Source organism: Camponotus vicinus, unplaced genomic scaffold (assembly GCF_025532165.1).
Source record: "Camponotus vicinus isolate PSW18456_S1 unplaced genomic scaffold, iyCamVici1.0 SCAF_10, whole genome shotgun sequence".
Lineage (NCBI taxonomy): Eukaryota > Metazoa > Arthropoda > Insecta > Hymenoptera > Formicidae > Camponotus > Camponotus vicinus.
In genome coordinates, this window is record NW_028141946.1 from 18,179,271 (window position 1) to 18,200,572 (window position 21,302).

The 21,302-nt window shown below is 41.2% G+C and overlaps 1 protein-coding gene across 1 annotated transcript in view; it reads right to left on the reverse strand.

Annotated features, from left to right (window-relative positions):
• Positions 1-1,190: 1,190 nt before the first annotated feature.
• Positions 1,191-21,302, reverse strand: part of Cph (BCL11 transcription factor chronophage) — a 37,774-nt gene continuing 17,662 nt past the window's right edge. Inside the window, exons 2-3 of the mRNA XM_083079696.1 lie at positions 17,335-17,784; positions 1,191-6,787 (exon numbers count right to left, since the gene is read on the reverse strand). Coding sequence (XP_082935822.1) covers positions 4,611-6,787; positions 17,335-17,784 — 2,627 coding nt within the window. The 3' untranslated portion in view covers positions 1,191-4,610. The remainder of the gene's footprint in view (positions 6,788-17,334; positions 17,785-21,302) is intronic.

The following is a 21,302-nucleotide window of genomic DNA, read 5'->3' on the forward strand; positions in this document are numbered from 1 at the left end:
CAGAAAAAGAAGAAAGGAAAAGTATCTTTGAACTTGTTTACTTTTTCTAACGACAAACGAAACAGGATATGAATTAACAGGACACCCTTTAGAAGGGCAACCCAACATGCAACGCAGCATATTCATCTCACTTTTGGTTCAATATGATTATTCTCACCTGAGTTTTCGTTTGTATCGTTACACCTTCACGCTAGATGGCACAAATGATTCTTAAACTAGTACAATTTTCAACTGCAACTATACAAATAAAAAAATTAATGAATACAGAAGATATTCATATACATTACCGCTCGTTTTGTTTATTAATTATATGACATGGTGAACAAATTAAAAAATAGAAGCTGTAAAGAAATTTATTGAATCCGATATTTATGTTATATTTTTTGATGAATGAAAAATCGAATGTGAATATTCTTCTTTTATTTCTAAATAAAATTCAACGCGAGACGAATCGATTTTAATCGAATTTTAAACCATTGCAAAACCCGTTATGCAATGCAATAAGCGACGAATGATAGTGACTCGACGACGAGTTAAACAATTTATGTAACGAGCTTTCTACGCCTGACAGAGGCGTATCGGAAACGAACAGCGCAGACAGATGGCTGGGAAATTCTTTCGTTTCCCGAATAATCCATCAGTCGTGATTATCGTATACAGTCAATTACAATTTCACGAATATGAATGAAAAAGCTTGCAAAATGTTATCAGAAAATTCCGGTTTTTTTTTAAATTATTAATTGATAACTTTTAAATTGTTGAAAGAGCATTATATCTATAAATATTCCTATTATTATTTCTAAAATATTATAATGTTGAAAATTAAAAAATTGCAACGAATGATAAAGACTCGTCTTTAAAAATGCCATTTTTCAAAAATCTAAAGCACACTTTTGCTTACGAGAAACCCTGTTTGTGGATATAGCTTACTTAAAGGAGAAACTCATTGAAAAAAGAGGATATAAACGAATATTTTATATTTTATATTCATTAAATAATTGATGGGGGAAAGGAAGGTGCAAGAAAACTTGAACAAAACTCATGTAGATTATTTAAAAACAATGTCGTTTATTTGAATCGCACAAGACATACACCGTATCTGCTATGTTTACAATTAGGGACCCCTGCGAGGAAAGCTCGGCCAATGTTTGTCGCAGGTCTTGGCCGGAATTTACTCGGAGACGCCTGGATTTCTTATTCTTTTTTTTTGTATTGCCTTAATGTCGATCCTCGGTTAAAAGTGTTTCAATGCCAGGTTTAACCCGGTCATGTACTGTCCCTAGAAACCGAGCTTCGGATTATATTTTACCCTGGATCAGAAGATTTCCTAAAAATCCAATTTCCCTGCTACGATATTATCGCTCATTTTTTTTTCTCACCCGATAATCGACTCTGTGTGTGGATCTCCTTCTTGTATATGTGTGTGTGTGTGTGTGTGTCTCTTATCATAATTATAGGAAATATTTCGTAGTTTTAAATTATATAGACTGCCTAGATACTTCGCTCGACTATACTCTTGACGTTCGTTCTGGGATTATCTTTTAGCATTTTACGTGATTTACCCTGTAGAAACATTAGAAATCAATCGGGGGGAGACACGACGGGATCGATATTGTGCCAATTAATCGAGATACTGAGGAAAATTTCTGCAATATCATATATATTTCTCGAATTTTTTTCTCTCTTCAAACGCTAACGTTCGCGAATCGAGCTGGAAGAGTCGCCGTGTGTGGCAATTTCCATGCTGGATTCGCATCGCCATTCATCGCGGCTACAGCGTCTTGCGTGTCCCCAAAATGCGAAGGATATTCCTCGCATAAAAATTCGCTCTCGTCCTCGTCGTGTCCCGCCGGCCCGATCGCCCGCCGCGAGATTTGCATGTGTCACTCTCCTTTGTTTCGGTGTGGCAGGGAACTTGGTCCTATGTGGGATGAATTCGAACAAGATGGGCAAGAAGAGAAGGAGGGAGAACTTTTCGAAATCAAAATATTGATGACGGTGCCGCAGGATTTTTTTTATTTCGTCGATTATATACACGGCGCTCAAAAACCTTTCTCTCTCTCTCTTCGTATCCGCAAAATTTCGGAAAGAAAAGGGTTGCTCCTCCTAATTATTCTTCGTCGCGAATGAACGCGCGCGAGAAAAAGAAGAAATCATTGTTCGACTTATTCTTTTTCTCTCTCTCTCTCTTCCCGTGATTATAATCGTTAAACAAATTTTCGACGACGCGGCTCTCCCTTTCTGCTCTCGGATCTCATCGCTACGGGCAGTGCCATTATTTACAGTATGTCGTATAAACGCGCGGAGCCTGGCATGTACGTATTTCAGGAATCGATCTAACAAACTTTTAACTAGATAACGAGAGATTTTTTTTATCTAGGGCCGTACACGTCTAACATCGAGAGAACTATCTGATATGAGTTTTTTTTTTTTTAAATCGCCTTTATGCTTTCTGGTTCTCACGCACACACTCATCCCCGGAACGAGAAGGATAACACGCACAATAAAATCACAAGGAGACACGCAATCGATATTCGCATTCATCTCTCACGCATAAAGTTATTTCTTTAACCTTACTCTGTCTACGTTATATATATATTTATATATATATATCTCTCTCTTTAGGAACAGTTCCCTTCGAAAACGTTTACGTCGACGAGGCGTCTCTCGTTGAGGAAAACAAAAGGAAAAAATAAAAGAAAAAACTATTTCGCTATTTAAAGTGGAACGCAAAAACTTGAAGAAGGATCGTCACGTCGCCCGCGAAAGCTTCAGTCTTAAGACGAGGACGAGAGAAAACGGGAATTCGATTCTGATTGCGCCTCGGATTTGAATCGCGGGAACGATCTTCGCGGGATCAACGACGCGGGAAGATCGATCCTGCGAAAATCGGGTCGCGATCCGATCGGCCGTGACGCGACAATAAATATAATCAACGAACAAAGCGCGCTGATGACAGATCCCGACGTGTAAAGTGGCCGGGTCGAAGGAGGGCAATTTTTTTTCGCAATTGGAATATTTTTCTCTTCCCCCGGGCTTTCTCGATTAATTAAAAACGACTCCTTCGCCTCGACAAACGCGTCGCGCGCGACGCAAAATCAACGGCCATAAACCTAAACAACTTTGGCATTTTCTTAATCTTTAAAAACATCTGAGACAATAATTTAATATCGGAATAAAATAATGAAAGCGGCGCTTTTGAACTCACTGTGCAACCGTAATCATAATAGTGACAAACGTAATAATAGAATACTAATAATAATAATAATAATGATAATAATAATAATAGTAATAATTACAATAATCATGTTGGAAAACAATAATAATAATATTAATAATAAAGACAATATAATAATAATATTAATAAAGATAATAGAATCGCCGATAATAGATATAATACATTGTACATAGGATCGAGCTAGAGTTTAGAGATACTAGCTTCTCATAAATTATCTTAATCAGATATTTTTTTCTCAATATTCTATAAGTATTGATATATATATATAACAGGGTGTTTTTTCTCAAATATCGATGTGTTTTTAAATATATATATATATATGTATATTATATACACAGAGGATCATCAAAGTCGCCATTTTTTTCTTACGAGCTAAGGAAATCGATGCATTCGAAATAAAACGACGCGTCGGTCCAATTGACACGTTCTTACGAAGCGACATTGTGTATAATGTACAAAAAGAACTTGACTCCGATTTGTGTCTCTAGTATACTTACATACACGGCGAGTTGCAAGTTTTCATCATATATTTATACATATATATTACGTTATACAATATGTATATATATATATATCTATTATTAAATAAATAATCTTCAAATGCGATAATAAAGTCACGAACTTGTACGTTCGTTATCTTATTTATAATATTTATATTTTGTATATTTATATCTGCCTTTTATATATATATATATATATATTTATAGTTTTATATCTGTGTGTGTATGTGTGTATGTGTAATACATATACATATATATATATATATATATATTTATATATATATATATATATATGCTGGTTTAATTTATATAGTGTCTTTTTCCGCGTTATTTATAACTACCTCTATAGCGATATATAATTTAAATAGCTGTGCTGAGACTCGCAAACTGGTAACCATTCGTTCGTTTTCTTAGAGTGAGTTAAACGCGGAGCAGGTTCCTTCTCATCGAGCACCTTTCCTCTTTACGCTGCCTCCTGGGTTTCGCATCATGCGAGCGTCGTCCTCGCGCTTCTTCGAGAGCGAGGATCCTCCCTTCTTCGAATCAGTCGAAACTCCTCTAGCTTCGCTACATCTCTCGTTGTTTTTATCATTTCGAGCCGTTTCCAGGCCGTTTGGTCGAGAGATTCTTGAGATCACGCGTCGACCTACCACCTCTCCTAATCCCGAGAGGTGACCTCGGATATTTCGTGGCGAGAAATCCTTCTGAAGTCGCACCGTATCGAGATCTTGTGTGACTCGGATCATCAGATGTGTCTCTTCCTATCTCGAGGTCGCTAAAGAGAAAGATCCCTTCCGGGATCTTCAGTACACCGGATAAGGCGGCCTGTGCGGCCACAACGGTGGGATTGGCGGTAGGCTTCCGTTCCAGGATCAAGTATCCTTGCTACTGAGTGAGGAATCCTCGTCCTTGATCACCGGGTACGGTATGTCCAGCTTGGGACCCTGCTGAACCACCACCACACACTTTCTCATGTGTTTCTCGAGTGTGCTTGGCACCGAGAACGGCATCTCGCAGAAGCGACACTTGTACGTGTCCTTGCCATGTCGGCCGTGGGTCTTCATGTGCCTGGTCAACTTTGAGCTCTGGGCGCACGCGTACGAGCAAAGCTCACATTTGTACGGTTTCTCGCCCGTGTGCGACCGCCTGTGAACCGTCAAGTTGGAGCAGTTCTTGAAGACCTTGCCGCAATACTCGCAAGTGTCGTTTCGGCCGCTCCGTTCCTTCTTCAGCAACGGGCTCGGTAGTCCCTGAAGCGCCAAGCTGGACGTCGTTGCCTTGGACGCTTTACGGAATTCGTTATTCTCCAAATAGTGCGGACTGGGTAGCCAGAGACCGCCAAAGTCCGGCCCCGAGGATCTCGGAAACCCCTGGCCGGAAAAAATGTTGGGCGTTGTCGACGAGTTGAAATTTGGCGAGAGCGCGCTCTCCTTCTCTTTGTTATTATTCAAAGAATTGGCGAGATTGCAAGGGGAGTCGGTTTTGAGGAAACCGCTACGATGATTCTCTTGTAGGGCCTGTCGATAGGCCTCCGAATATTGGGCAATGTTGCTCAGCCCAAACTTCTCCATGAGATCGCCCACCAGACTGGCTGGTTTCTCCACTCGACCTCCGCTCTCCTCGCCACTTTGTCCTTGATTGGTGCTCAGATCCTCTGGTGTGTTCTCTTCCGTATCTTCGCGCTCGGTCTTTTGCTCGTTCTCCTCCATCTCATCCAGATCCATGTTCTCGTCACAGCTGGATCCGTCATCCGGCACCGTTTCAACACTGCCCTGTGGACTGGCAGCCGAGTTTAGCTGCTCCTGATGCTCTTTCCTCATGTGCTTCCTCAGTTCGGTGAAGCTTGCCAACTCAAGTTCGCACACGTCGCATCTTGTCGATGTGCTCTGACTGTCTTGCGTAGTGTCTTGCTGCTGATACTGCCTCTCCTTGTCTCGATGACTGCGACGATGGACGATCAGATTGGATTGAAAGCGAAACTTCTTGTCGCAGACCTCGCACGTATACACCGTTTCCGACGAAGAGTCGGTAATTATTGGCGTCGAGGCCACAGGTGGACTTGTCTTCTCGCTGTCGGTCGAATTGTTGTTGTTGTGATGACCCACCGGACTTTGACTATAACAGGGTGGTGAGTTTTCCTTCTGGTGATTGCTGTGGCTTAGATTCGTAGGATTGGCCGAGGCCGGACTAGGTGGTTCCACCGAGTGAGCTTGCGAGTGAGACTGCGACTGTTGCTGTTGCGATTGTTGTTGCTGCTGCTGTTGCTGCTGCTGTTGAACATTACTGGCAATGGGAACCGATGGTACCGGCGGTACCGGTGGAGGAGGGGGATTCGTCGTGGGATTTCCGCTAGGGGTTGGTGGAGCCGCGCCTAAGGACGGATTAGCGAGGCTCCTTAGGCGCGCTGAGTAAAAATCCAGGTTCGCTTCGAGTGGTGGTGGGTGTGCTTGGCCGGCGAGGCCTCGGCCGTGCGACAATTCGGCCAAATTGGCGAGATTCCGGGCGTTGTTGAGCGAGTCCAACGAACTGCGGACCAGCGGATCACCCAGATTCAAACCATCCATACCGCGAAGCGGGTCGCCCAGGTTCTGCAGATTTCTCGTGGCCGTCTGCAGCTCCTGGAGACCTCTGTAACCTGCCAGAGGATTCAACGTGAGGAAGTCGGGCCTGAACATGGGCGGGAAACTTCGCTCCAAGTGTTGGGGTAGCCTCAAGAAGCTGTGCAGAGGGTCGCCCACCAGGGACGCCGAGGTTTGAAGCTGCTGCCGGCTACCGCTACTACCACTCGTGTTCGTGCCACCCGATGAGTTCGCCGCCGAGCTTCCGGTGGACTTGCCGCTCAGGTTCAGGTGATTTGGCGGGCTAAGGTGATGCGCGTGCGTCGGCGTAGGCGTCGGTGGACTCGGCGCCGGAGTGTTGGACGACGAGTTCGTCGACGAGGAGGAGGAGCAGTAGAGACGAGCGCCGTGCATGCTCTGTACGTGCTGAAGAAGCTCCCATGCCGAGCATAGTCGCCGGGAACATTGCGAGCACTGCAGCCATCTTGGCTCTGAAACAGATATATGAACGTTGCGGTGGTTAACAGTCATTGTTGTCATCATAGAACTCGGAGAATTTTATTTTAACATTGTTCAGGATTTAAATATAGATCGCTTTAGTGAGTTTACAAGTTGTCACATTGTATATTTAAATATTTCATATTTTTCAATATTAATTAATTATATGTGTTTTTAGTAATTATTTTATTTGATATTTTTTAATTTTGAAAAGAGATTTAAAAGATGTCATGAAACATCAAAGTTTTATCAGCTATTTGGAAAATTGAAGTTTATTTTAAAAAAAGCAAGTGGGAGAGGGAAATTACGCCGATAAAATCAGGATATAATTCGATGGATTAGATTCGCGAATATAAGATGATTATAAGACCCATATCGTAATAATCCAACGATGGAGGATTCGAGGCTTCACGGTGATTTCACGAACATGTGACGGCAGCTCTCGTAAAACAGCTCGCACACGCACATTGTACCAAACGTGTGTGCGTCCCCCCCGAGCCCCGCTATCAATTTTCGAACCACCCTTAATTTCGCGGAATCGAGACGACGGAGATCGGTCCCGGCCGATTGAATTCGGAATTCAAACGGCGCGTCTGTGTCAAATTGCGGTTCGGTCCGACGAGTTGCGGGGGGGCTTAAAAATAATATCCTCGAACGACGAGGTCGGGGAGGAGGGCGCGGTGGAGGAGGAAGGGTCGACGGGGGTCGGTTACCACGGCATGCGGCTGAAACTGACCCTTAACGACTTCTCGACCCTCCTTCCCCTTATGGCGCGCGCGAAAGAGCTTATGACGAGAGGGACGGGTTTTGAATTTCAATGTTTTTAATCCGGAATATCAGATTTTCGGCCCATTTTTCACGCCAGCGCGGCCATAGACATCCGCCGCGACGCGGGTTTGGGGCGAATCCGTGGGATTCTATTAATTCGACGTCGCCCCAACGCGACGAGGATGAGCTGAGACGGTCGGGAGGAGAAGAAGCGACAGACCGAGGATGCAGGCGCCACGTGCTTAAGAACGACCCTCGTCTTGCGAGTAAAAGCACCGCGAAACATTACCCGGCAAGCATATTCTCTTGGATCGTAACGCCGGACGTTGGGGTCCTCCCCCGAGGAAGGAAAAAACTTAAATTCACGTCTTGAGAAACACTACGGGATTGCCTAAGATTACGATTAATCATTCCTGTGGAAATGTTTTTTTTACGACGCGTACTTTTGAATTTAATCGACATTAATATGAGGCAAAAATTTAAATATAATTTTCTAATATTATTATATCTTATATAAAATATATTTTATTCATCATAAATATCAATTTTTTTATTAAAAGTTTTATATCTAAATAAGATGTATTCTATTCAATATTGTAATTTTCTGAGTACGAAGAATTAATTGAGGTAAATAAATAATTAGCAAATATTGTGATATCGCGTATATTTTCCATTTAATCAATTTAAATGGAAGAGATGGAATTTATATCTCAACTGCTGGTGAAATTTAGAAAGAAAGTTTTTCTATGGCGCTCATCCATATTAAAATGATACTTGCTATAAAGTTTAACAGTGGTACACAAAAGAATCATTTCTTACAAAAATTATTCTAGCTGTAACATTGAAACTATTATTTATCTAATACACTAATTAAAATAAGACTTAAATTTATTAGAAAAAAAAAATTTAGCTAGCGATAAATTTTTATTGAAATATATAATAATAGAAACTGCCTACATCGGCAAAAAAATGATTGTCGAGATTAGATATCCACCTGTCCATCGGCAAAGCATTTTTCTGAATGAAAGACACATTTTAGCCAAAACAAAACTTTTCTCTTTTCATTTCGAAGGGATTTCTTTCTCTTTCAATTTGTCCAAGATCGGACTCGACGAATTTGCGAACGCGAGCAATCCCGCAGAGTCGGCCGAATAAATACGCACGCACATTGTTCGGGAAGAAACTTCTTAGACGAGATAAATACATGCGCGTTGTAACGAGCAGAGAGGTAGTACTTGCTCTTGTAAGAGATTAAAAAGTTCAGGACTCGCCATTTCCTCCCCATTATACTTTACTGTCTCGCGATGGTCTTGGACGACGACAAGTCGGACAAAAGGCTGCAGCAAAATAAAGTGGTCCTAATTAAATGGCCATTCCGGATAGGGAGCGATCTTTGTTTAAATGAAGCTTCGGGATCTTAAAGCCGAACAATTGTCGGATCGAAGCGTGTTTCTCGTACTACACTTGGAAAGTTATTTTTTTTAGGTGAGGTGAAAGGAGCTGAGTTTATTCGTCATATTAAAATATGATTTTATGAATTATATATGAATTTGCATGAACGTCATAAATATTTTCCGCGATTCCACAGCCAATTCCTTGTCTCCTCCAAATACAATCGTAACTTTACATTGCAATGTTGACGTGAAATAACTCAGGGCAGCTCTTTGAGAGATCGTCCGATGACAGCGCGAGCAGGATGTGAAGACAATGAATCTGAAATAAAATTAGGAACAACTCGACACCGGTGAATGATAGTTTATCTCGTGACAATACACAATAGAACACATTTCGTCGTGTGTAACAAGGTGCTAAGTAGAATAACGAGCCCGATAGTGGGCGAGGGACTTTTCTTTATCGTCTTGCTGACCTTTCACCACGATTACGCTGGCAGCGTCGCAGCGAGCGTGAAATGAGAGACGATCGTCGCAATTTCATTGACGCACGCGATTTTTCAGTCGTCGAGAAGAGCGAGGAGAAAGTCGCAGACGAACAGGGAGCAAAGATCGCGAAGGAATACGCGAGAAATCTTCGATGATTTCCTGAAGTGACAAGTTCTCTCGTTCGAAAAAAAGAATATAATGCATGAAATGTATTTAATTATCTCATTTTTCTAATTCTACTTTAGCTTTACTTTTAAAAAATTATTCAGTTAAATCACATTTTTTTTTCAAAGAGTCCATAATGCTTCTTCTTCACTGAAATTTCAAATCGCATTTGTCTTTCTTATTTTTTCTAGGCAATAAATATCTTGATAATTTAATTAAAAATAATTTTGAGAAAAAATTTAAAAAATAGCGAAATTTTTATAAAAATTGAAGGAAAGATTGACAGTTCGAATCAGGCAAAAGTTTCGAAACTTGGATATTTTTTTCGAGTCATCTCCAGCCTGATCTTGATGGGACGAGGATGAGATAGAAATTTGTTCGAGTTTTAGAAATTAAAAAGTGAGAAATAGAATTGTATGAAAGAGAGAGAGAAAGCAAGAAAGTGAGGGTCGAGTCATCTTGAAAATTGACGTCGAGTGGTGAAACGCGAAAATTCGGCAATTATTGTTTCACGCTTCGGGCATTCGCCGCGCTCCTTTCCCTCGACCTTTCCCCGACCGATCGGCTCTTCTTTTCTTTCCTCGGAAGTCGAAAATATTGCCGACTTCCCCGGGGAGGGAAGATGCGAGAGAGACAGGGGGAGAGAAGCGGGAGATAAGCAAGTGCTCGGGCATAATAAAGGTGTATCGATTCACGGCCGGGAGCTTTTCATATGCAAACCTCGCGGGTGGCCATCCGTTTGGATTATTTCTTCAGATTTCCCCGGGCTGTGTGTGTCCGCGAGAAATGGCAGGCTGGCTGAGAAAACGCGCGCCATCGTTTACGACGATTCTTTTATCGAATAAATGGAAAGTTCAATATACACAATTGCAATAAATTGCAGCACACTTGCTTTGTTACGAGCTCTCCTCAAAGGATCTTCATTTATAAACTAGCATCGCTAATGTTGGAAAGAAATTAAGACAAAGACAATCTCGATTTCTTTTAAATTAAATATTATGGATTTTCAATAAGATTGATTGCTTCTAAAATTACATTACATGAAAATAAACGATGAAACTGATCAACGAGTGAATAAATATATAAATCCACATACTGCAAAATTTTGTCGCAATATCCAACAATGGAGAACGTTTGAAAGATGGCAACAGGATTCGTGGTTGGAAAGGACAACGGAATCAAATGAACGGTATATCTGCGCATGAAATTCAGCCCCACGATAGTGACCGAACGATTTTCTTCAGAAATTACCCGACAAATTGGCCTGCGTAACGTTTACGGGCAAATCGTTTGGAACGCCATTGTTTAACAACGATTCGAGCCCTGGTCATCCTACGAATACTTCCTTTCAACCCTTTTACGGAAGATTTAACAAGAATCTACTCCCCTTTGATGCACTTCTTTTTTTGAAAATACTGTTGGTTGTCCAAGTATGTCTTTCTGTCGAGACATCGAGAGATAATCGATAAGTAAATAGATTTTTTATAAAATTTGTTATGATATAAATAAATAGTTTTTCATAAAATAAAAAAGAATTGTTATAACAATAATTAATTAATTATAATTAAATATTGCATAAATTTACAGGATATTATTTATATGCTTGTTTGAAATTTAAAACTTAATAAAGCTTAAATTGATGAAACAACTGTCATAAATCGTAAACGAGTCTGAAACAAACATGTATTAATATAATAATTGGCAGGAATAAAAATTTTTGCGATATTAATGCTCGAAAAATATTTTAAAGGATGAAAGAAATAACTTAAAATTATTTATAATCGCACATAATCGCAAGAACATTATACGTGGTTTCATGAACAAATTTTAATCGTGTAAGCGACGTAACGCGCGCTCGAAAATCTTTTTGGACGGGACACATCTGCCGCCCGGTGACGTCACGATACACACATACATACAAACACACACAAAGGCCTTTAATCCAGAATGGCGTGTGACAATATTAAAATATCGATTAGCCGACGTATGCGACGTATGCACTTTGTCGTCGATACAAGGGCTGCACTTAAAAGGGACAAACGTGTAGCGGATCATGTCCAGGTGGGTAGTTTGCGGGTGATTTTAATCATTTTACTGGACCCATTAATTAAATAACCAACTGATCAATTTCGCGCAGTAACGAGAAATATTCGGCGCTCGTTCAAACAAATTAATAAATAAATGCAAGGAAATTTATCGAAAGTAATGTAAAAAGTAACGAAAATATATTATATAATTCTGGAGGCAAACAATTTCATAGAGTAAGAAAAATTAAAATTAATCTTTTAAATTAATTATCTTTGTAATAATTATTTCATAAAATATAATATATTAATAAAATAATTAAAATAAAATAAAATAATTAAAAACTTTGATCAATATATTCTTTGCACAAATACAATGTAATTATTATATTATATGATGTTATAATCGAATTACATTATGAAAAATATATATAAATAATAATATAATTAATTTTATATACATGTATGACACATATGCTATTAATATCTGGTCTATATCGCGTCTGTGAGCGTAGCTAGCAAATCTTTTCCAGTAAATTTTTATTTACGACTCGCTCAACCCACCGCAGAATGTCGCGGTGGGTCGGACGGCAAAGAGCCGAAGCCGTTAAAATCGAGCGAATATAGCGACCGGCGCGATTTCATTCCCTCGAAACGAATATTGGAATGGTCGCGTAACATACTCCTTGTGGTCACTATAGTTCCGCGAAAAGATTGGTCAGACTGCGCTTCACGGAGCCTTTATGTCCTCCGTTACTCAGTTTGTCCGTCGAAACCGCAAATCTCGCGAATGCACCACCAGTGGGCCATTAACCCTTTCGAGGGCCCCGAGAGTCTCAATTTATTAAAAGAGTTTATTATCCGAGTTTCTCATGAGAGTTGGCACAAGGACAATAGTCGGCGAGTGCGCATCTGAGGTGAAATTTTCGCGCTGATTTCATAATTTCAAGTCAGCGACATTTCGCGAAATAATTCGCCGAGACTGAGAGTCGCGAGAGTTTGATAAGCGAGGGAAACGAGACGCGAAAGCGCGACATTTTTCCTGCGAGAAGACTTTCCACGTGAGAGATTTGCCTTTACAGCTACTTCGATTTTCCTTTCTCTAGTGTTACACAACTGAGGAAAGGAGAGGACGTAAGGGAAAAAATTAATCAAAAAGCCACTCGACCTGGTAATTTAAACGCGTCGTAGCGTCGCGTATATTGAACTTCTGCTTTGTAAGCTTTGATGACGTTCCTTTTTCCCTCTCCCTTTCTCGCGGGGGTTCCCTTTATGCGAAGCACGCGAAGTAAGTGCAAAGGAAGCGGAGAACGCAGCTACCTTGTCATTGTCGAGGAAGAAAGAAGGTAAAATATGAACCGGAGCAGTCGAAACGGAAGCAAACTCCTCGGAGGAGGATCCGCCATCCCGAAGGTTTCCACCGTTGATTTTTATAATAGCGTGTGCCATTCTTCTCGCATTCTGCCTTTCTATCGACAATAAGAGATTCGCGATGTTTGCGCGAGTAAACGATCGGATTTCGCGTTATTCACATTAGACATTTAAATTATCGAAAATAAGCCAAAGAACTCGTACCAAGATACGAGATAGAGCGCAAGCGGGCTCTCTGGTTCCGGTGATATGCAAAATATATGGCCGAAAAAGTTTCCTCGACGTCACTTTTCGCTCGCGCGTTCCGTTCTTGTCGGCTTCCTTCCGCGAGAGAGGAACGGAACGGAAGGAAGAGGAACGAAAAAGCTGCAGGACCCCGAAACCCCGAGCGACAGCCAATTCGCAAGCAATTCTCCGTTCACCTCGGGCGGTCCGGGAAGTCGTCGACTTTGCTGGTGGAGAGGAAGAGAGAAGGGGCCGGGGGCGGGGGAGGCGAATCGGAAAGGAGCCATAAAGCTGCCCGGGGAAAAAACCTCCACCCGCGGACGAGAATTAATATTCCCGGAGAGACAAACGTGACAGATAGATCAAATCTGCATCTCACCGGGAAGCGCTGCTCGGTGTCAATTTCGACGGATTATCGCTCTCCTCTCGTCGCCCTTCTCCGCCCCTGTCCGCGCGCCTTCCCTCGCCCTTCAGCCTTCTCCTCGGAAACGTATATCGTCCCTCGGTTCTCCAACGCCATTCTCTCGCACGCGGTGCTCTCGCGCCCTCTCTACTTTTCCCGTAGATAACTGAATGTCCCTCGCGTCACGGATTTTTCTAAACTCGCATCCGACGTGGATTCCATTTGGAGACAGAAATGAAAAATATATCGCGCGTTTTTCTTCTGAATCTTGCTCTACCGATTTTCGAGGACCCGGAATTCACCCATCTCTCGCGTTAATCCATCGCGTGTAGCCAAAAGTAGAAAGGTACATCACACGGAAGAGGGACTCGCTTCTGGCCCGAGCAACGAGGGTTCCAGCACATCCTGTCGATGCCACCCCACGTGCGCGTTTCTGATACGCGTCGCTTTACCTGTCCTCATGCGATGCCCGTGCAACACGCACGCATCGCATGGACACGCTCTCGTGTGGACGGCTCGTGCGGACCACGTGGCCGAACAATAGGACGATTCTAATTGGGCCTTTCGACGTGGTTGTCCGGTAGCAAAAAATCCGACAAAAAAGGCGACAAAAGGGGCTTAACCGGGGAATATCCCCGGCGGGATGAGCACGAGCGAGTGTATTCTTATAGCGATCGTGGACCAGTTCGGAAAGGGTTAACTCTCTCTCTTTCTCTTTCTTTTTTTATCTCGTCGCTAGAACATGCTGGCGAAAGAGGGTTTGGGGCGAACGCCGCGGAGCGTGATGAAACTTTAAAGAGACACCGGTGTACGAACGATGCGTTGCTCCTCGAAATGGGGTTGCACAAGATCCAAGACGAGGCAATATTCGGAAAAATATTGTATTGGTATTGAAAATTTTCGAAAACTAAATCTTGTCTTGGTCGTGTCTCGTGAGTGAATTTTTGTAACAAAAATCTCATCTTGTGTGCATTGTCTCAATTTTATTAACAACTTTATCTAATAATAAACGGTTTAAAATAATATTTAACATAATCTTTATAATACAATATATTATAAGATAATTATTATTGTTATGTCATTTGTTTACTTCTCAAAATACTACATACATATATTTTATTTTAATATAATTAATTGTTCTAAATTTATTAATATAAATATTCTTTATTAAATAAAATTTTTTGTAAATTTGTATACAAGTTTGTATTTAATATAGTGTGATTTCTCTTTCTCATCTCTCTAGTTTACAAATATACATATTTTAGCTCGTTTTAAATATCAATAATCTTGACAAGACCAATAATCTTAACAATCTTAGTCTTCCTATTGTCTTGACAATTAATTAAAAATCTCATCTTGATCTTGTCTCGCAATTCGAGACAAGACAATATCAAGACTAATCTTGGTGTCTCGTGTAACCCTACCTCGAGAGACACGATTATGTTTGTTCGCGATGGCCGCCCTCGTTTCCCGAGATGACGGAAATTTAACTACATCCATGTTTTGGTGTACTATTTTTAGAATAAATTCAGATTATCTAGACAAGTTTGGAATTTCCGGAATTAGAAAAAGATCTGTGATATTTTTCACTCGTGTAAATAAAAGGACGGTGGATTCACGCACGTATCTAAAAGTTTTATGTATGATTACTTGACATAATTAAATTGACATTAAAAATATACAATTATAGATAGAATCAGTTATACAATCACAAATTACCAATTTTATTATGAGAATAAAACTATTGTTATTTCAAAGATAAAAATCTGTCAGTATTTTTCAATTTCTCATTTTCTGTGGGAAGTTTAAGAGATTATTATTCGTAATAAAAATTTCTTCTTAAGGTACATGTCAATATTTTGTTGAAAATAATTCTAAAAAAGAAATTTGCGTACAAAACTGAAAATATGGAAAGTATATCCGCACGAGTAATGTAGGTTTCTCTTTAATAAATAACATATACGACGATGAAAATAATTTAATTACGAAGGAAAATACACATAGAAGAGCCAGGGGTGGTTCTCTCTGTTATCGAGGGCGAAGATAAAATCCATTCTGCGTTGCAAAGCAGGTTCTTACGTCAATTTGCACAGTTAAGCACTGTATAAGAATCTCAAAGGAGAAGCAGTGAATTAATCGAAAATGCCACCGGTGTGAAATTAGAAACCATGAAATCACGATGGAGTCCCGTTATTTAAAATTATAATAGTAAATATACATGTATACGCATTATTTTTTATTTTTTAATATTAAAAATATTTTATAATAAATATTATAGATAAATATTATAAAATTTAATATTAAAAAATATATAAATATTAATTGAATTATAAAAATTTTTATTACAAAATTAATTAATATATCAACGATATATCTCTTTACTTGTTGATTTAATAAGTCTAAAATTCTCTTTCCCTCTCTATAGCAGTAGTCATTACGCAATAATCCGAGCTTGTAAACCGCGGACCATAAAAAGAGAGTCGAAAGCGATCATCAGCGCGATGATCGAGCCCCGTCTTACACAAAGAAACCGAACATAAAGAAGATAACGTAGTATTTTTACATCGGCAACGTGTCGCGTCGTCGATTGAGGACGCTCGCGCGCGTTAAACCCTTCGACGTATGACAATGTAGTTCCCAACAAAAGGGGGTCAGAGAAACGATGCGAGGGAAGACACGAAAGGAGAGAGAGAGAAAGAGATACAGAGATAGAGAGAAGAGTGGAAAAGGAGGGGGAGGCAGGTTCACCCCAATCCCCGAGCGGGTGGTTTAAATTCAAAAATCGAATCCACCGATCCATTGTTCGTATTCGCTCGGCCAGGTTCGACATCACATGGCAGAACCCCCTTATAACTGTACTTTAAAACACCCTCTTCCCTTCTCCCCTCCCTCCTCCTCTCGTCCCTTCGGGCAACCGACAATTCGCCAAAACCAGCATGTGATTTCGGATCGGCACAACGGATATCTCGATTCATGCACTTTTATGGCGATGAAAAAAAAATTCTGACATACTTTTCCGTCGCTCTAGAACGCTGCAACAAATTTCTGATCTGTGAACGTGAAATGTAAAAGATTTTTATTTCTCGATTAGACTCTACGAGACTCGACCAATCGACTAATTCCAATATAAAATGCATTTATATTTATAATTAAAATAACGAGAAATTAAAATTTTAGCTCGTTATATTGAATAGTCAAAGAATTAATCAAATTTCCTTACCTACAAATATATATATTTCTTGAAGATGCTATATTATTATGCTTCAGAATTATTTCTCTTCTTGTGAAGAAAGATATATCGCAATACAGTAAATATATTGAAGCGGAATATATTAAAGTAGCATTTTATGTGAATAAAAGGACGATTGTCTGTTTCTTGCTAAAATATAAGAATAGTTTTTATTTATAGAAACCATTTTAACTCGCAGTATCTGAGTCGGATTTTCTTTTTTCCTTCAATTCTCGTGGCAAGATAAGCTGTAATTTTTAAATTTGCCACACAATGTTAACGAATAAATACACACTTAATTTTATAAATATTGCGCTCATATTCTTCTATTTTTTTTAAAGATTCAAATATGACTCCAATCACTCAAAAAGGATCAAAACTAAAGACACTGCTCTACATTTAAATCGTGCGAAGCAAGGGTCACTGTTCCCAGCTATAAAAATGCGAGAGGTGATAATAAATAAAATAAACTTACCGGAATTGACTGTGTTCGTGTCGGCGTCCACGGACTCGGTCTTCTGCTTCTTCGGAAGGTCCTCCTTGTCGTCGTCCGGCGCCTCCGTCCGTCTCTTGGGCGTCGAGCTGGCGCTCGCCTTGAGGTCGATCGGGCTTCCGGTATCCGGTCCGGAGCCCTGGGGCGTCGGCGGGCTCTCCAACCGGCCGCTCCTCTTGTTGATGGGCGCGGAGATGCTGGGCACCGAGTTCAGCTTCGAGTCCGGGTCGGCGGTCTTCAGGGCGAGGGCGTCCTCCGGATCGGAGTCCTCGGGAGCGGCCGTCGCCGGCGGACTGTGGCAGCCCTGAAGGGTGCTGCGACAGTGGTTGACCTTGTGCTCGATGAACCGGACGATCTCGCCGAGGGGGTAGGACGCCCTACAGCCCCCGCATTGGACGGTGTCTGGGGACGCGGTGCCTTGCGAGGTTTCCGCTGAAACAGAGAGCAGCGCGTTGCCTTTGGAGATGCGTCGGAACTTTGATTAAGTTGGCTCGATTAAGCTCGCCACCTTCTCTAATTTACTCAGATTCGATTGTTTCTATGATAACGATATCGTTCGTTTTTCGTTGAAATCCAAAATTCAAAGATTCTCGAAGGTAGATTCCAAGTTTCAGATGTTTGTGAGGGAGTTTCTTCCTCAAGGAGAGAATATAATATATTGTAATATATTTTTTTTCTGTAATTTTTTAGGAAAAGTGGTACGTGCGTTTCAAGAAAGAGATAGTTTCCTCTCAGCAATTATAAATTACGTTCGATGTAGTATCTCGTGTACGGTATTCCATTGTGTTACAAGGAACAACGTATCGCTGCAATTATCCCGCAAAGAAACCTTTCAATTATTCGTTCCCCCCGACTCGGGCTGCGAATCATAGTGAAAGCAACGTCGGTATCAGCTTATTGCTATCGATATTTATGTTATAGATATCATTGCATAACCGAATGTAGACACATGTCTCGCGCATCATTCGCAATGGGACATTAATCACTACGATTTACGATACCTATTAACCAGCTGCAGCTATAATCCCGTTGATGAGGCATCCGGACAAACGGCTCTGTGTGATTCGTTTCGCCGAGAGTCGTAAAAAATTTTTATCGTAGATTAATTAAATTAATGAAGTCAAACCTGGAGATTTACATTTTAGCGAAATTGAGCGAAATTTACACGAGTATCGTGTTTGAGGGAAGTGACAAAGGTATCGATAATCCTATAAAAATTCAGTTTTGAATTAAAAAGCGACCCCTTTTTTCATTTTCGTCCTCCAGTTTCCCCGCAATTTCCTTTCGACGATAAACGGCCGCAGACGGCATTCGCCTAATCCGAGCGAGCGGACTTTCCTCGTAACAAACAGAACTAATTTCCCCTTACGCAACCGTTATAATTCACCGTCGTCCGAGGGGCAGAGGGCCCGCGAGGTCAGCCGCAGACGTAACAATTCACTTTTGAGTGTCCTTGAGGAGAAACTACGGCGGAACGTTCCTCGCGACCGTCTTACGTCTCCATTCTCCCGTACGTTTCGCGCATTAACATAGAGATTGGCAAGAGTAGCTTCATACATCGATCTTTCCCTCGACGAGTCGAGTATCTATATCTATCCGAAATGGGGCTGCCAGGCTCGCGACGGAACGAGAAAAACCCTCCACCGTCTCGGAGTCGTTTTCCATTCCCGTCCTCACCCCCCTCGCCCCCTTTCTCGCCCTTCGAGCTTCTCCCTCTCTTCTTGTTTCGTGTCTCCTCTTTCGCTTTCGTTTCTTTCTTTTTTGCGGCCTTTTACGCCAACCCCTGTTTGTTTACCCCTGGCTGCTGCCAGGGTCTCTGCTTCGTTCCTTTCGAGCTTTCGACAGCGTTCGATTCTTTCTGGGCGGAGCTCGCTTGACCATTGGCCAGGGCGCAAACTCGAGCGCCTTTCAACCCTTTAGGATTCGCGTCACATCTCGATCGGGGTGGGCTGGACTTCAATTTGGAATCAATTTCCTCGTTTGACTTTTGATTCCATAATTTAAAAAAATCTTTAAGTTTTTTGTTTAAACTCTGTTGGTTTATTGTGGCGAAATTTTAGTAATTTTGTACAATTTTTCAAGATTACAATTATATTTGAATTATATATTTAAAATATTTTTCAAATTATCTTGTTTAATTCGTCAGCATCTTTTGAATATACAACTATTTCGCAACATTTCGTCGATATCGTGTTTCGACGTACTTTGTTGAGGGCGGACCAAGACCTCTTTTCAACAGATTGAAAAATATTTTCACGGATCTAAGCAGTCCGCGATAAGAATCAATTTTTTTCGAGACCCTTTACAATTCGGAATCGGCTCGGTCGAGTTGTAGCGCTTTTCTTCGTCGCTCCTATGTATCTGCAGCTTCTCGTTTTTCACCGGAAGAATGACCCGGTAGCACAGGAAGCGAGATAAGTCCGCAAAGTCTCGGTGTGTCGAGAACTCGTGTTCTCGGACGAGACAATCGCGCCCCGCATTCTTCGCAGGAACGCGAGATTTTAATCGCGCTTGTCCTCGACTGACAGTCGAACGCGAAGGAAAGGGAGGGAACGGAATAACGATGGCGGTAAAAATAACGACGGTAAAAAGGACGATAAAATTTGCGATAAAAACCCCGGGAAGACTCGATGATAAAACGCCAACCGCGTCTCGTTCTGTTGCTTGTTGTGACGAGGAGAAAAAAGATCGGCCGAGCTGGATACGACGATTGGAGAGGTCGAGCGAGAGCGAAAGGAAGGAGCGGAGAGCCTGAATGGACGAGCTACTCTCGGATCCGTTATTCGCCTACGATTCAAAAGCGCTCGGTTAGAAACAAGAGACGCGCGACCGGTCGTTAGCGACAATGGGCTTTTGTTTTTTCGGGGGCAGATGTTGGACCAAAACTGTCGGCAGCCTCGGTAGACCCTTTCGCAACCCCTAGCGCGAGGACCGGAGGCTCGGCAGCCGAGGTCGAGGTTTAAGGTGAGCGAAGGAGGAGAACCGAGGAGACGCGTGTCTCTTCGCCACTTCATAAATCACCCGCCTATTTATCTTCCGGCTTCGCTTTTTGCGGTCCTCGATGTATCCGATTATCGCGTTTCTATTGGAATCTGTGCGAATGTTGCCAATATTTCTTGCGAATTAAAAATACGGTGTATGGAAAATAATGAAAAAATTTAGCAAAAAAGTCACAATTTTTTTTGAAATTTTATTTAGATATAAAAGCAATATCGGAATAGAATGCTTCTCGATATCGAGAGTGTTTTAAATAATTTATAACGCAACAGAAATATTTTGAGAAATTATTTCACGATAATCAATACGAAATATTTATCGATGAAATAATCGTTTTATTCCAAGAATAAGATATTGATTTTCGTTCTTATTATCATTATCAAAATGAATTACCAGACTGTGCGTAACGTTTCCAACGCGATACACATCTCTGATTTTGATGACGACAATTACCTCTCGCATAAAAATGGTTGCATGCAGAAGGACCGCGTAGCATATATGCGAGAGAAAAAGAGAGAATGCGAACATATATATAGTCGAGAAGAGAGATAACGTTAAGATATAATATTGCCCGGCGAATGTAAGTTGGATTGCTTACAAATTGGCCTATACATCCGTAATGTTGCGATCACCAAGCCCGGTGGCCCCTATTGCCGGCGTCCTCGTAATTTCCATCTATGAGTGGGAGAAGGACGCGCGTGCGGGAATCTCTGCAGAAAATGTTCCGAGTGTTATTAGTTTTTCCACATTAATTTTCTTTCTTATGTTCTCGTAGCAAGATACACCGGATACGGTCGGAGAATCGATTGACGACGTCGTCAGTCATTTTCCTGTAGCAGGCAATCTTTGAAAATCAATCCAATTCGAATTGTATGATATATTTAACTTTCAATCTTGTAAATTTTAATTGGATTTAAATTAAAGAAGAGAATTGAAGAAAAATTGAAAAGAGG